At 46.7% G+C, this 16,466-nt stretch overlaps 1 protein-coding gene across 1 annotated transcript in view; it reads right to left on the bottom strand.

Moving 5' to 3' along the window:
- TNIK (TRAF2 and NCK interacting kinase) overlaps positions 1-16,466 on the bottom strand; it is a gene marked incomplete at its 5' end in the record, with an annotated part of 128,025 nt that overhangs the window by 63,881 nt on the left and 47,678 nt on the right. Inside the window, 2 exons of the mRNA XM_009079261.1 lie at positions 6,277-6,402; positions 10,906-10,962. Coding sequence (XP_009077509.1) covers positions 6,277-6,402; positions 10,906-10,962 — 183 coding nt within the window. The remainder of the gene's footprint in view (positions 1-6,276; positions 6,403-10,905; positions 10,963-16,466) is intronic.

Below are 16,466 nucleotides of genomic sequence, written 5' to 3' on the forward strand. Positions count from 1 at the left end.
TCCAACCTAGCTTTTTAAGAGCTGCACAGTCCCATAACATCCATAGGAAAATATCCAGCTCCAGCAGATCTCTGGCAGCACCAGCAGGCTCCAGGTCCAGCTGGGCAGGGGCCAGGGGGGCTCAGCTTTGTACATGTGCTGCTAACAGCACAGCACTGTCCAAAAACTCTGCCATGAGTTCTCCAAGAAAATGAGCAGCAGAAAGATGATGAGGCTGCCTGAGTATCCCTGACCCTGATGGAGAGCTGATGGATACCCAATGTGAGCAACCTCCATTCCCAGAAGGTTTGGATGGGATGTGAGGAAAGCTGGATGCTGTGGTGGATCCCCTGAAGTTTTTATGGCTTTCTTTGTTACTCAGGTGGAAGGATGCTACAGAATTTCCACTGACACCTCATACAATGCAGCCTCTAATGACAGGAACCACAGATGATGGCTAAAGGAGTCACACCAACAGGCCAGATGAGACCTGACCCACAGCACTGCATGTTCTGCTGGGTGATGGAGCCCAAGAATAATCAATGCACACTGAGGTGGGTACAGGAGGACAATCAGGTCTTCTCAGAGGACCTGGAGCCTTGTTCAGCCATCCAGAGGATGGTTGGCTATGGGACATGAATGTATACTGGCAACAGTTAGGACAGGTAAGTACTGGAGAGGGAGTTAGATGCTGGCATAATATCAATTTAGCAGCACTCTGTGGGGATATTTAGGCTGGAAACTAACAGTCTTCCAGGAGAAAAGGAAAAGTGAACAGAAGTTCCAGCTGGTTTCAGGGCAGAGCTTAATATACTCCAGAAAGGCTTCCAATGGCACTTAGATGCTAAAGTACTTTCTTACCAGTCCCATGCCTCTAGGTGAGTGCTTTGCCCTCACACACTTGCATCATTACCAATCCTCTTAAGGGATGAAGTCATGATGGGGTAAGACAATAAACTGGAAATGCAGATTGAATTTTTATTAACCATAATTAAAATTATCATCAAGATGGGCTAAAGGTAAGATCATCATCTGAAATTTAATTTGCAAGGCCATTTATTGAGGAAGTATTTTTAAATATAGTTCATTTAGCATTTACTTAGCTCTTCATACCAGAGTGACAGCAAACTTCATAAGCAAGGCAAATTCAGAAGCTGCAGCTGTAAATCTCTATGTCCTGCTGTCTCATGAATTTTTTGTTTAAAGAGCCTTTGCAACTTTCAAATCAGCCACCACTTACCCCAGTTTGGGCATGACCAGTAAGACCTCTGCTCCCACCACTGATGTGTATTACCTGGAGAGGCTCAAACCTCAGCCCAGCAACTTGTCTTGAAGTTAAAGAAAACAAGCACCCACAGGCTAAATGCTGCTGGAAATCCTTCCTCCTGCTGTGCATATGAACAGAACCAGGATGCAATGCAGTCCTGTATGCCCAGGATGCCCAAGCTTCTCAATTCCATCCCACAGCCTACTTCCGTGCAAGAGCTCCTCATCACACCTATCACAGCACAAGGAGCCAGCAACAGAGCATTCAAAACACAGAGAACTTTACTTGGTGGATCAGCAGAAAAGCTGATGCCCATTTCAGAAACAGTCACTGACTAAATCATTCTGTGGCAAGGTAAGCCCAGGTTTTAACTGCCTGTGCTGGTGCTGGGGTGAGAGCAGGCTGTGATGCTGCAGCAGCACACTGGGGTGGGAGCAGCGGGGCCAGCACTGCTCCACTCTCCTCCCTCCTACAGCAGCATCCAACTGCTCTCACACGTGTTCCTCAATTAATGACTTGCCTGGCTGTGCCCTGCCTGCACTTCCCTGCACATTGAGGCCAGCCAAGCAATCCATGCCCCTTGGGGCATGCCAAGCTGAAAGCTTTGGGCTATGGATGGCAGCAAAAGGAGCTGGGCTCGCAGTCCTGCAGTGTTTACAGCCCTGACACTGCTTTGAAGAGGAGTGAGAATGAAATAGTGTTGGATTACTCAGACAGCAGCAGCAGCAAGCTGCTCTGGTAACCCCGGGCTCTCGGTCAGGGGCCAGAGGAGCAGCCACGATCCCCTCACACTCCCCTGGGACTGCAGGGCTTGCAACAACTACAGACAGACACAAAAAAACCTGTCCCCTCTCAAATGTTTCATGATCTAATTTCTGTGATGCAAAATATCAGCAACTGCCAAAAAAATATTATTTTCTGAATATAAGCAGATTAAGAGCAATCCTGCTTGGAGCTGCACAGGTGCAACCCAGTGCCTCGACAGCTCGTGCTCCATTTTCAGTGGAGCCTCACTGCCCCCGTTTTTGCTCTCCAGATCCCCAGTGTGACACTGTTCACACCACCCTGCTGTGACTCAATGGGTCCCTAGAGCTTGACACAGTGCAAAAGCACAATGCAATACACAGTGACAGCCCTGAGCGCTGCACAGCTGCAGTAGTGCCACCCTGACACAGCGGCTGTTCCCAAATCACCCTGATTCCTTTTCCCCACAAATCGCCCCAGATTATCTGCTGCAGGGGCCACCCCACAGTGCTTGCCACGAGTGGGTATCTGGCAACCTGCCTGTTAGCAATTTTCCCCCCTTGGTGACAGATACAGCAGGGTTGCCATGGCAGCCATCCAGCACCATTGGGCCCTGGGGACCACACTAGTGAGCTCTGCCCTGGGTGGGCTTTGCCCTCGGCTGCTGCCAGCTCCTGCTCAGCCCCCACGCCTTAAGGCAGCAGCCAGAGCCCCAGCCTGCAGTGCCTTCTGCCCATACTTCTCCATCCGTGGTCTCAGTGCACCATGGATGGCAAGGGCAGATGACCAGCGTCCAGCTGAACGGCACCACCTGCTTGATCCCCACAGGGAAGCTGCAGGCACTCTGCTTGATCCCCACACACTGTGCACAGCAAGCCTTTGGGGCAGGGATCCTTTGGGATAGGGTTATCTTAGCCACCATGTTCACACTTCCTAATGAATGCCCCATGCCTCACCACCCAAAAACTGCCCACTCCAAAATATCTCAAGACAATCCCCCTGGGTTATGCACAGTCTGGTATCCCATCACTCAGATCTGAGCAAGGGGAATTTAACGAGTTTAACTCTGAGAAGTAGCAGTTAATTGATTAACTGGGTCCTCAGATCCCCTGGGAATTTCCCCAGTTTCTGCAGCCCACCCTCTCTCTGTTCCCTTGCACTAGAGGCACCCCCAGGCAGGACTCCCTTGGCTAGAGAAGGGCACCATCCCTCTAGAAGGTTCACAGCACACCAGATACCAATACATTGTCCAACACAGGAATAAACCTACCTCTTACTTTTTAATTGCTTTCCAAATGTTCCATAAAGGTTTGTCCCTATGACTTCTACTTCCTTTTTCCCCCCGATATATCAGATTAGTGATGCATCTGCTAAAATACCTTTCACACAGCTCTTTAATTTCAGGAAAACAGGGTTGTTTAGCAAGCTTGTCTTTCAGGGAAGAGCAGCTGCTATGGAATGGAGCAGCAGCACGACAGACCTGCTCGGCAGAAGTGATGACAATACCTCATGTAGGAAACCTGCCACGTTTCTGAGAGATCTTAATCTCCACTGAAAGAGTTCCCTATTTTTTATTTCCGTATCAGCCTCCCGAGTGTCGATAAAAAGAATTACTTGAGCATTATCAGAAACCGTTTTATTTCAACAAAGGGCCAATGAAAAATAAACAAGCCTTTATCTGTGCGGCGAGACTGATAGAGTCCTCACGAGTCCTAATTCAATCAGATCCTGAAACAACAGCTATTTAACACACCAGCCCCAGCACTTACAAAACCCCTCACACCCCAGCAGCACAGCTGGATGATGAACACCTTCCCCCTTTGCACAGCTGGGTGACCCACTGGGGAAACCCAAATTTCCTCCTGGCTGGGGCATCTGAAGGTGATACAGCATGTACAGCATCCTCTGCTGTGTCAAGATGATGGGACTAATGAAAGAGCCTCTTTTAGAATCATGGAATATCCTGAGTTGGAAGGGGCACCCAAGGACCATCTAGGCCAACTCCTAGCCCTGCACAGGACACTCCCAGGAACCACACCATAGTCCAAATGCCTCTCAAGCTCTGTCAGGCTTGGTGCTGTGGCCACTGCCCTGGGGAGCTGTTCCAGTGCTCAAACAGCCTCTGGGGGAAGAACCTTACCCTAATATCCAAACTAAACCTCCCCTTTCACAGCTTCGTGCCATTACTCTTAATGCCATGGCTCTTAATCCAAGGAGTTCTCTACTGAGCTTTTCTTTTTGGAAATTTGGGCTATTCTGGATGGGCAATTTAAAAACCAGTATTTTATTAGCACTTGTATATGCCAAGAGCCCTTTGTACTAGAGCTGGAGGAAAGAAATAAAACCCAAACCCTCCTCCCTGGTCAGAGTACACAAACCCCAGACCCAAGCAGTGTAGAAGGCACTGAGCAGAGTCCAGCACCAGGGAGGGTTCCTCTTGTTACTGAGGGCTTTGGCACACAGATGGTGGTTTTCTTCCCCCCAGGCACTCCTGTAGCACAAGGGGAAACGTTGTAGGCTGTTTTAACATTTTATTTTAAAAAAAAATTATTATAAACCAGCCAAAGCCAAATGGAATTTCACAGGATGAAAAAGCATTTCTCAGCTTGACAGCTTTGAATCCCAGGCCAGCTGCACAGAACGTGTTTCTTAAGAGTTCCCACCAAAAATAACCTGAACACCCAAGCAAGAAAAGCCCCTGGAGTCCAAGCCCACAAATCTTCCCAATCATTCAGTGTATCAGAACAAAATGGTGCAGAAGTCCATCAACTCCATTTTTGCCCCAGGAGCAATGTCCTCTGCACAACCCCAGTTCCCACTGTCCTGATGCATGTGGATGCAGGGGCAAACAGCTGAAGTCACTGAACATTTTGCTAAAACAAAGCCCATATTGCAAGGAAACTACAGGAAAGAGAGTGTTGCTACGCCAGCACTTCCATGGTCTCCCAGGTGAACCACAGATATTTGTTACCCCTGAAAAATCAGGCTCTAGCAACCTTCTTCAGGCACAGAAAAGCTTTGGAAACCACCCATGGGTAAGGCAGAACTGACTGGATTTACAAGACTGTGAGGAAATAAACACTATTTCATAGTTTCATAGAATGTTAAGGGGTTGGAATGGACCCTGTAGATCATCCAGTCCCAACTCCCTGCCATGGGCAGGGACACCTCCCACCAGACCAGGCTGCTCAAGGCTTTATCCAACCTGGCCTTGAACACTGCCAGGATTGGGGCAGCCACAGCCTCCCTGGGCAACCTGTGCCAATGTCTCACCACCCTCACAGCATAGAATTTCTTCCTAATGACTAATCTAAATTTTCCCTCTTTCAATTTGTACCCATTGTTCCTTGTCCTACCACTACAGTTCCTAACAACTGTGAAATTATTCCTAAGCTATTATTTAGACTACAGCACATCATCCAGGTCATTGTATTTAAGATAACTTCAACATAGTCTTCTCTTCAACGCTGCCCTAAGGCAAGCAGGGTCCCAAACTGCTGCTCAGATGGCTGCTGCTCCAGAGAGTCTAACCAGCACATCCGAGCTCAGAACACAGTACAATAACCTTAATTAATTTTTCATGGCCCTTAAGGCAGCAGCCAGAGCTCCAGCCTGCAGTGCCCACTGCCCTGCCTGGCCCCCACGAGCATCAGCTGCCAGCAAGGGGGTGGGCTCCAATGCTCTGGCTGTCTCCAGAGATAGATGGTGGGTTTAAACTCTATCCTCTGTGGTCTGGGAATGCTGAATTAATAATCAAGAAGCCAGTGACAAGGGAAGCAGCGGGAGGAGGCAGCCAAGGATTTATGGAGAGGCAAAGCAGCTTGTTGCCCTTCAGCAACATGAGGCATCTTCACCTCCCTGCCCTCTCCTTGCTGTCTCCCTGCTCTTTATTTGCCTGCACAGGCTCCTTGAAACATGAAGCACAAGAGGCAGTGCCGAGAGCTGGCAGGAATCATGTGCCCAGCATCCCTCCCCAGCCTCCATCTTCCCAGCAATGCTCCTGGCTCTCTCCAACTGGTTTTGTTTTGATGCATTTATTTTCGTAGGATGGAATAGTTTTCAACTGAACATTGTAACAAAGATATTGCTAATGACACTTCAGAATAAAAACAGTTTTATCATCAGTCTGCAAAGATTTTATGGCAAAATGGAGAAGCATTTTGCAATGCAGCAAGAGCCTTTCCAAACAAAGCCATGGCTTCAAAAGAGATGGATGCGAAATAAGGCTTTTTGTGCAGGATGGGTGCTGATAAGTGGACAACACAGAGTAAATAAAAGCAACTTACCCAGAGCTGATCATCCATTCCTGGTGGGTTCTTTTTAATAAAAGCACCATAATACGTAGCAATATTTCGGTGGTGAGAATACTTCTTCAGCATGTTAATTTCTTGTTTGATCTCTTCCTCTTCATCCTGGGATGAGGAGGAAAGAACAGAAAAACAAAACCAGAAGCATTAAGAGACTGCACTTCACAGGCTCCCAGTTCTCTTTGTAGGTGGGTGCACTTCCAAGCACCACACTCCTGACCAACCTCTATCTAGCTTCTTCACACCATATTTTACAGCCACTTTTTGCAGCAGAGCCCTGGGAGCCTGAGAGCTGGAGTAATGGATTGCTGCTTGGGCAAAGAGCTAAGGAGAGAACACATGCTTTACCATATTCCCTGTCACATTTCTGAACCCAGAACTGGACAGATCTTCAGGCAGTGTGGAAATCAGGTTGTTTCCTACCAGTTCAGATCAGATATTGTCCTCCAGAACAGGATCCCAGTGGTACTGGCAGAGTTAGAGGAGGTCAGCAGTTCTCTCACATGGGACCCACCATCCATGTGTGCTGCTCCAAACCCTGCAGCACAGGTGGGAGCAGGTAGAGCCCCAGGAAGTCCTGGGCACCTGAGTATCTGCAGGTGTAAGAACCCACTGAAGGGCTGGCCAAGCAAAGCAAGGTCTGGCTGGGAACCAAACCCTCTGTCAGACTCACTTGGTCCGGGTGACAAGCACCATTCCTGTGGGCTGTCACAGTCCCTCTTTGCCTCATCTGCAAAGCAGCATTAGATGAAGCAGCCAAGGCAGAAGAACTGCATTGATGCCTGTTTTGATGTCCCACCTCTTTGCTCTTATGACCATCAAACATGCCCTGGTTTTATTTTAAGCTGACCGAATTCCAGCCCACTGTAGTTTCATGGGCAGCAGTTAGCACCTCAATGTCAATGAGCTTTATTATAAAGGACCAAAAGGGCTGTTTGTTCTTTATTCTCCTTTATTCCCCCTGTGCCCCTCACCTCCCTCATCCTGACCTCAGTTTTATTAACAAGCAAAGGACAAGACACCCCATCGAACCGCACAGCTGCAGGAGCAGCTCTTCCTGAGAAGCAATGCTCCATGACCAGATGGTCATGTAACATGGACAGAAACACATCTTTCTTCCCAAACTCCCACAGAAAGTGATTTAGTGACTACAATCTTCCAGGGAGGATTCAAGGAAGAATAGTTAAGATGAGGATAGGAATACAAGAAACAGCTGGGTGGATCTTGTATAAACAACCTTCACTTTTACCTTAGGTTAGACCATGGAGAGCATAAGCACCAAAGAAGATGAGGAATGAGCTCAAACACAAGGAAAAACCAGGACTATTCTGGAAGATATTTTTCAACTCTCTTCTTCAATAAGTCAACACAACTTTGTTTGTTTTCATTTGTCCAGGAAACCAGGGGATACACCAATTAGTTTATCAGGCCACAGAGATTTTTTTTTTTTAACTGAAACCCTTTGCAACACCAACACCAACACTACCAACAAAAAAAATCAAAGCAAAACAAACAAAAAAAAAAAACACCAACAAAAGAAAACAAAAAAAACAACCAACCAACCAACCAACAAAAAAAAAAAGCAGCTGGATGCTCAACAGTGCTGGGAGCAAGGAGCAAACAACGCAAAATCCCACCAGCTCCCTGAGCACCACTAGCTGGCTCTACAGTCATCCCTCACCTGGCTCTCTAGGAAAAACAGAGACAAGCCACAGGGATATCTTGCCTAAGGTTTTATCTTGAGTCCCTCTTTAAGCTGAAGACCTCGAGATGGGTAGAAAAACCCTACAAAGCATCAGAGCTATGGATAGCACCTGAGGACATGTCTACACGGGCAGGCTTGGTGTTTCCAGCCCAACTTCCTGCTCCAAGCAGGACTACTGCCAGCAATCACCACCACCAAATCCAGAGAGGGAGGGAAGAAAATGGAATTATCATAGTGAGCTGCTGCAACTACTCCAACCCAAAACCCAACAAAACCCACAGGCCAGGCTTTGCTGCCATGCTCTGCCTTCATCAATCGATTCCGTCACATCCATCGCTAGAAGTAGGTCATGCACACAGCAGGACCAGCCCCTGGAAAATGAATCTGAACTCTTAATTCAGAGATAGTGGCTGCCCAAACTGATGAAGTGCTGTAATTTCAGGGCCTCTATGCTGCAATCTTCTCTAACAGATAATTAGCAAGAGCAGAAATAACTTAAACAAAGCATCATTGTCAGGAGCCTTTGGGAGTTTAGTGCAAGGCACGTGGTCAGGATGAGATGCTGTCTGGGAGCTCACTGAAAACACAGAATCACAGGAATGGTTTGGGTTGGAAGTGACCTTAAAGATAATCTAGTTCCACCCCCCTGCCATGGACAGGGACACCTTACACTAGAGCTGGTTGCTCAGACCTCCATCCAACCCTCCAAATGCTTCCTTCATGAAGCTGCAGATGGCTGTGGCTGTGATGACCACACTAGTTCTGTTCTCTGTTGGTTTCTGAAAGGCACATTGTCATCAGGGACATCCTGGAAAAACACGTGGGATGGAAAGTCTGGATAAAATGAAGCACTGAAATTGCTGCATGTCAGGAGGTGGTGAAGGACTGAGCCTAGGTTTTCACCAGCAGCCTTTGCACTGAGCCTGGACCAGGTGCCAAATGTGGCTGCAGGCACAACACAGGGACCAGCTTTAGAAATGACTCCAGAACCTATTCCCAGGACCATTCCTGCAGCAGCTGGAGGGCCATGGCTGTAGATCTGACTTCAAGCACCAACAGCTATGAAGCACAGTCAGTCCCTTACCACAGCATAGGTTTGCACAGTCTTCACTGCCCATCCTTGTCCAAGCCTGGTCCTGCCCTGAACTAGCCTTCCCTGCTTAAAAGCAGCCTGAGGGGAAAATAGCTAAATGTCCAGAATCCATATCCCACACCAAATATCTGATTTACTACCTTGGACATTCAGATGTGAGACCCTAAGTTTTAGCTCAGGGACATCTACTTAAAGATGTGGACGAAATTATTAGTTATTCGGCAGAATCAGATTTCAGGTACTTTTCTCCAACATCTTTGCTTGGAAGTGATGATATTTTAAAACCAGAGAATTAACTCTGGATTCAAATTGAAACCCATGTTTGGCCTCAAAGTAGCATTTTGATTTCTCAGCTTAAATTCATTCTAACATCAGACTTCATCCCATGGGAATCTCACTGCTATTTATGCCATGGGTTTATGTTTGGTGGGTCTGCCCATTCCCTTAGAGCCTGCTTCCCACGAGAATGAGACAAATGGCACTTGTAGATATTGCATGTAAACAGGAACCAATCTCATTCACATTTACAGACTGATTTCCACACATCATTTCACCTGTTAGCACCAAAAATAACCTGAAGGCCCCGTCGATATTAATACCACACCACAACATCTAAGGTATTTCAAAACATACTCCCAAGGCCAGCTGAGTGCTTTCACAGCGAGTCATTTCTGTATCTGCTGAGCTCCTAAAAGCTAATTAAAAACATTAATTCAAAAATAAGGTGGGTAGATTGGGATCGAGTCCTAAATTGTGAAATGTGTTATGCCAGTTAAAAAAACCAAAAAGAGACAAAGCACAACAAACACATTCTTACTCCCAAGCCTGGCATTGTTTCTGGAGGCAGGAACCTTGGGATATATAGCACTGCACTTAGAAAAAAATACTCAAGAAAAAGCATCTTCTTGTCACACTCCTAAGCTTATCTGTTTAGGTATTTAGGGATCATAGCAATTCTGTTTTTCTTTTGTGGACACTGGGAAATGGTGAAGCCACCTGCCCCTAAATCTTGCTATTCATTTAATAACTTGTAAATTTTTGGTTCTCTCAGTCTGACACAAGTCTCAAAAGAGCCAAGTTTCTGAGACCAGAGTGGTGCATTTTTTTTTCTCTTTATCAGTAGAAAGCACAGGAATTATTTAACTTGCCTAGTAAAGTTATTCATGACAATCCTTGCACATAGTTTTGGTGAACAAAAGCTTTTTGGTGAAAAACATGGATGCAGAGAAATGTGTTGTGAATCCACGAGCCTGCTGCTATTTTTGACAAGGGCATGTAGTGATAGGACAAGGGAGAATGGCTTCAAACTGATAGAGAGCAGGTTAGATTGGATATAAGGAAGAAATTGTTTCCTGTGAGGGTGCTGAGGCACTGGCACAGGTTGCCCAGAGAAGCTGTGGCTGCCTCAACCCTGGGAGTGTTCCAGGCCAGGTTGGATGGAGCTTGGGGCAACCTGAGCTGGTGAAGAGTGACCAAGCCCATGGCAGGAGGTTGGAGCTAGATGACCTTTAAGGTCCCTTCCAAGCCAAACCATTCTGTGATTTTCTTCAGATTTTATTAACACATTCAAAATACATTCACTGCTGGAACAGGATGTTGCTTTGTCTCAGCAGAAAATTACTTATTCTCCAAAACTCTCCCAGATTTATTTTTCTCTCACGTATTTATTAAATCCAAAACCTCTTAATGGCACATATCACATTAAGACAGAAGAGATTTACTTCCCAGGAACACCAGTCTCCCACCAACCCCCACCCGTTATCACAACCCATCCCTTTCCCCTGTTATCTGTAAATTAAGGATACATTACCCCGGTGACGTCCATAACCTTAATAGCAGCAAGCTGTCCTGTTTTAACATGACGACCCTGCAAAAGAAAAGGGAGAAGTTTGTTTGGTTTTGCTCAGTGACAATATTTTCCTTGCAGTGAACAATATCCTTAAACAATCTCCTTGTCCTGGCAGCAACCACACATTTATTTTTGCTTTTTCAAGAGCATCCATGATGGGAAAGCAATTCCCTCCCCTTCCTCCTGCCATTACATTAATTAGTACAGGGCCTTCAATGCTGTATTTTCCTGGCAAACAAGTGCTGGAAATATCCTTTAATGCTCAGCCATGCAAACAAAAACAGCTCAGGGCCTCTCCTGAGCATAGAGCATGACTCGGCTGGAAATGGGCTGCTGGAGCTGTGATGATGGGAATGTACCCACATGGCACTGACTTCAGTTCCCTTGTGTCCCAGCCCTGGCTCTCACGGACCTGGGGACACAGCAGGGACTCCTGGGCTGCAGGGCACCACATTCATTCTGAGCAGTAATTGATTTATTTTGTGAGAGCCCTGGTTAGCAGGCTGGAGAGAATTTTAAAATCTGATTTGCTTCTTGGCTGTGGAAGTGACCCCATGTTCAGTACTAGCACATGCAGGGAGTGTGCACCTAGAGGAGATGCTCGGGAACCAGCACAGGAACAAAAGTCCCTGGATCCATACGGCTCCTCCTTTTTAACTGGAAAATTAACACATCACTGCAACAAACTGCTTGCTGCATAGTGCTCAACTACACTAATCCTAATGGAAAAATGCCTGGAAGCAATAGGAAAAATATAGAAGAGCTCCAAATATTGATGAGGTCTTAAAACCAACACAACTGCTATCAAGCAAGGCAATTCCCAGCCTCTCCTTCCTCTCTCAAAAACAGATCACCCAACATCATATCAAAATTGCTCATATCAAATCATTCCCGCTCCCAACTGGAGAGCACATGCTCTGCTTCCAAACCAGGCAGCCTGAGGAAAAGATGCTTCTCCTCCAGGAAAGCCAGCAAATGCTGATCCCAGCAGGAGAGCTGGGAGGCAGAGGGAAGCATCCTGATTTCCCAATCACTCCTTACTATGGGAGCAGCCCAAGGCCACACCACATGAGATACATGTGGAGGACACAGAGGGAACGCCAGTTCCAGTCCTGCAGCACTGATAATTAACACACCAAGGGCAAACGAGGAGCACAGGCAGAGAAGGGTCAAGTAGTAGCATAGCAGGAACAGGCAAAATAGGAGTTTTTCCTAAATTGCAGGCTCCCCTGTTGCCCCCACCAGCCCATGTGTTGATGAGCTGGGGTTGGTGCCCAGGCCTCCCAGGCCTCCCAGCCCTCCTAGATCCTGGAGATGGTCTTTCACACCATCTCGCCTCCAGCAAGAGCCCCAAATTACCAGACACGGGAACCTCTCCCTAGTCCCTCAGGTTTCCAGGCACGGCGCTGGGAAGCAAACCCATGCGCCGGCTGTGGAGCAAGGCGGCATCATCCTCTCCAAATTTATGACTTCACCAGGAAGCCAATTCACCCACCAGGGCTCCTCACTCATTTATTAACACAGTTTATATGTCCTGAGCAACCACATGTTCGAACAACAGAAAAAGTGCTTTATCTTAAAATATGTGCAACATAAAGAGTAATAAAATTGAGTGCAGCCCAGCAGCACCGGCTGAAGCATCCCCTGGATGCGGCCAAGGGGAAGGAGGAGGACAGCACTTGACAACATCTATTTAGACAGCATGACCTGCAGAAACAAATGCTCCTCTCCCTAAATTCATCCTCCTTTGCTTGGCCAGGAGTTCCACACTTGTACCAACAATTTAATTAAAGCAAACAGAGCAGCAGCAGGGAAAACACTTGGACACAACCATGGCATGCTGCACCTCGCATGAAATGGAGGTGGAAGAATGGGAAGCAAGTTGGGACATTTCACTGAATCATCAAGGTGGAGGAGATCTCTGAGATCATCCAGTCCAACCATTAACCACACACTCTCCTTTAACTCCTAAACCATATCCTTCAGAGCTAGATCCAGAGGCCTCTTAAACACTTCCAGGGATGGTGACTCCACCACCTCCCTGGGCAATATTCTAGTGCCTGAACACCTTAACATTTTTCCTAACATCTAGTCTGAATCTCCCCTGTCTCAGCTTATGACCATTCCCTCTAGTCCTCTCCCTGCAGGCAGTGCAGAAGAGACCATCCCCCACCTCCCTACAACATCCTTTCAGGTAGTTGTAGAGAGGGATGAGGTCGATGCATTTGGTAGTTATACCTGCCTTCACCTGATGCATCACCATCTCACTTTGTATTTCAAGGAAGTGCCCCAGCCTTGCTGTGCTGAAGCGCTCCTGCCTCCCTTGGTACCTACCAGCCAAGGGAAAACAGAACCCTACATGCTCATAGCATCCTTCTTCCAGGGATCTGACACCACCTCATACACCTCCTGAATATTTACAGACAATGGTAAGAACTCAGTATCACGAAAGCATTTACCAAAATGAAATAAACCACTTGGAAACATAAGTTAATGTGAGCCTTAAGGGACACTTGGTCACGCAAAAATCAGGTGAAGAGGAGACAGTAAGTATTTAGCCTGAGATCTTATAACAAGGTTTGCTTTGGGTATAGTTTGTTGATGACAATGGATTGTAAGCTTCGTCCTGCCAGATGAAGCCATCCAAGGAAATCAAGCATCTCCTCACCAGTCAATGCAACATACCTACTGCTCAGCATTGAGACTTGAAACCATCATAAACAGTATAGAAAAACCAGCTGATTTTCACCCTACTGCAGCCATTCTGGGATTTGCTATACAGACACAGACAGGCTGGAGAAAGACACCAAGAACTGAGACACACCAAGAACTGCAATACAGGAATAAAATCAGCATGACTTGTACATATTAAAAGATGCCACAGCGGCAATAAACCTTTTCAACAGCATTAGCCACCAATCACCTCCTACACCCTGGCCATGGAGATCCAAGTGTCTGTGCCCAAAGACTGGAAGCAAGACCAGAAGCACCAGTGCCCCTGGAGCCTCTCCAAAGTATCCAGCTGGAGCAGGTATTGAAGCCATTTCTGCCAAAGCCAAGGTAAGCTGAAATTGTTAATTAATGAGTAGCAAGCACATTGTTGTCCAGTGTTCATCTGTGTCAGTGTAAGGAAGCTACAAATGGGGATTGGGATAGCAAGGCAAGAAAAGTACCAAAAAACCCTGTTGTGATGCTATTACCTCCTGATTGTCCTCCACCCATCAAAATTTGTTGGTTTTTTCCTTTAAACCATGGCCACAGCAGGGCCCTCCACACAATGACTGAGACCAACTCCTACCCCTGGGGTCACCTCTGTTTCCTCAACACCAAAGATGTGTGTCAAAACAGGCAATAAGTGTTGAAGTTCAACAGAAATTCTCCACTTTTTCAGAATTTCTCCATTTTGGTGCCCCCATGCTTGGGAGCTCACTCTGGGAATGCTGAAGAGTGTGCAGCTGCCTGGAGGCAAAACCTTCAGGAGGATGGGACCCTTCCCAAGTAAGGCAGACACTTCTGAGCCTTCAGATCACACCACCACCACCATTTTTGGCAACAGGAGTGAAGGAAAGCAGAGGGGTGCAGCCATCACTGCACCACCCCTACTCCCTGCACCCTCTTCACCTCCTGCCTGCCCTCAGTCATCTGCCTGCTGGTGGAAAAGGAGATGATCTGCTCCTTAGCAATCTGTAACATTTTGTCTTTTTGCCTTCTTTCTGTCCTATTTATCAGGATTTTTCCACTCGCTGGCGTTGGGTGAGCTGCTTCCAGCTGCTTGTACATAAGAGCAAGAGGTGCAAGAGAAACAGTGTCCTCCCAGAGGACACTGCCTTGACAAAGTGCCATGACATCCCACCATTCCACCACCCAGCATCATCCTGCTACAGGGCTCAAACTCCTTCACAGCAATGCCTTTGCTTTGGATATAAGCACAGGCTTTTCCCAACTCTTCCTCCCTGCTCACATGGGGTGGTGGTTGAAACCACAGAAATTCAAGGAGAGCAAGTAGAAGAGATCTCCAGGAGGCACTTTGGTCACCCCATGTTGACTGTTCACAGTCAGCACTGCAAGGTTTCCAGGACCACTGCCAGCATCACCTGAGGTACAGCTCCCAGAGGCCTCAAACACACAAATATCCTCTAACATCTCCCTGCCCTTTTCCCTGAAGCAGGTTCTGCATCTGGCTATGTGCCATCCTGGCTGAACTGCTCATCTCCATGAATTCAGCACTGTTTACAGACACCATGATGGCTGCGATGGCATAAAAGACAGAGGAGGAAATCAGAGCTACTAAAGCACTTCCCCTTCTCCAAATTCGTTGTCAAGGTTCACTTGGGTATAAACCCACATTTCAGCCTCGAGATTATTCAAGCATGATCTTCAAAGCCGCCACAATTTTTAATTAAACATCCATCTGAGCATAAATTCATGTTCCTAATTACTCTCAAAATGTTATATCAACTATCACTAACTTGATAATGTCAAGTATTAGGACTAATTTCTGCAAATGAAGCAGGCACCACAAGTTTTTTTCTTCAGAGGTTGTGGTCCTCACACTCCATAAAGTGTAATGGACCGACACACGATGGGAACATTGCTAAATGCTTTTAAACATCAATTGATGCATTCAGGCATTATATTTACTAAATAAATAAACCCTGGCCTCAGTATCAGCCTTTGTGCACAACAACTGCACATCCTGGCTCAAAATTCAAGTCCACATTTTTAAGGACAGGAAAAAAAGATGACGGATTGTTGCTTTTTAAAATTTTGCTTGCACAAGCACCGATTTTGCTTAAGCAAAAACTGCAGTTTCTGTACCCAGAAATGTATCTCATCATATTTACTTAACTTCTGCTGTCGGCTCCTATTCACTCAACAAAAGACATGACCCACCACCTGCTGCAATGAGTGGGAAACAACCACAATTGTCACTTCCTTGAGAAAGGCAGAATTCCTATTTCCTTCAGCTGAGCAGAGGATCATTTCTTACATCTCCCAGCCTATACACACAGCTTCCAATGCCCCATGCATACTTCATCCCCATAGCAGGCATTTAATGGAGTAACCTTGTTGTATGTCTCATACTTTAAAGCAAAACACTTGGATCCAGCCATTTCGCACTGCCCTCAGTCAGGATGGATGTAAATATGAAACCAAGTGGGATTAGGGTGCTCTTGCAAGGCATGGACAAAATGTTGATGTGAACAGCCTTGCTTGGGACCAGACCACACTGCCAGCCCTCACCGGAGAAAGTGTAGCCTGAGGAACACTCTGTCTCATACAGAAATTTCAGTGAACTGAGACAAATAACAAAAAGTCTCATTAAAGTCTGAATATTACCACTTTGGCAGGAGAGAAGCCTCCCAACTAAATTTCTTCCATTACATTTTTGTAGCAGTTAAAATACTAAGTTGCTGCCAGCAGCCCAACGCCTGCCCTCTCTGCTGGCCAACTCCTGCTCCAGACCTGCCGTTAGACACCACATCCTCAACATCTCCACCTCCAGCACACACATATTCTTC

This window comes from Acanthisitta chloris, unplaced genomic scaffold (genome assembly GCF_000695815.1).
Source record: "Acanthisitta chloris isolate BGI_N310 unplaced genomic scaffold, ASM69581v1 scaffold7737, whole genome shotgun sequence".
Taxonomy (NCBI): Eukaryota; Metazoa; Chordata; class Aves; order Passeriformes; family Acanthisittidae; genus Acanthisitta; species Acanthisitta chloris.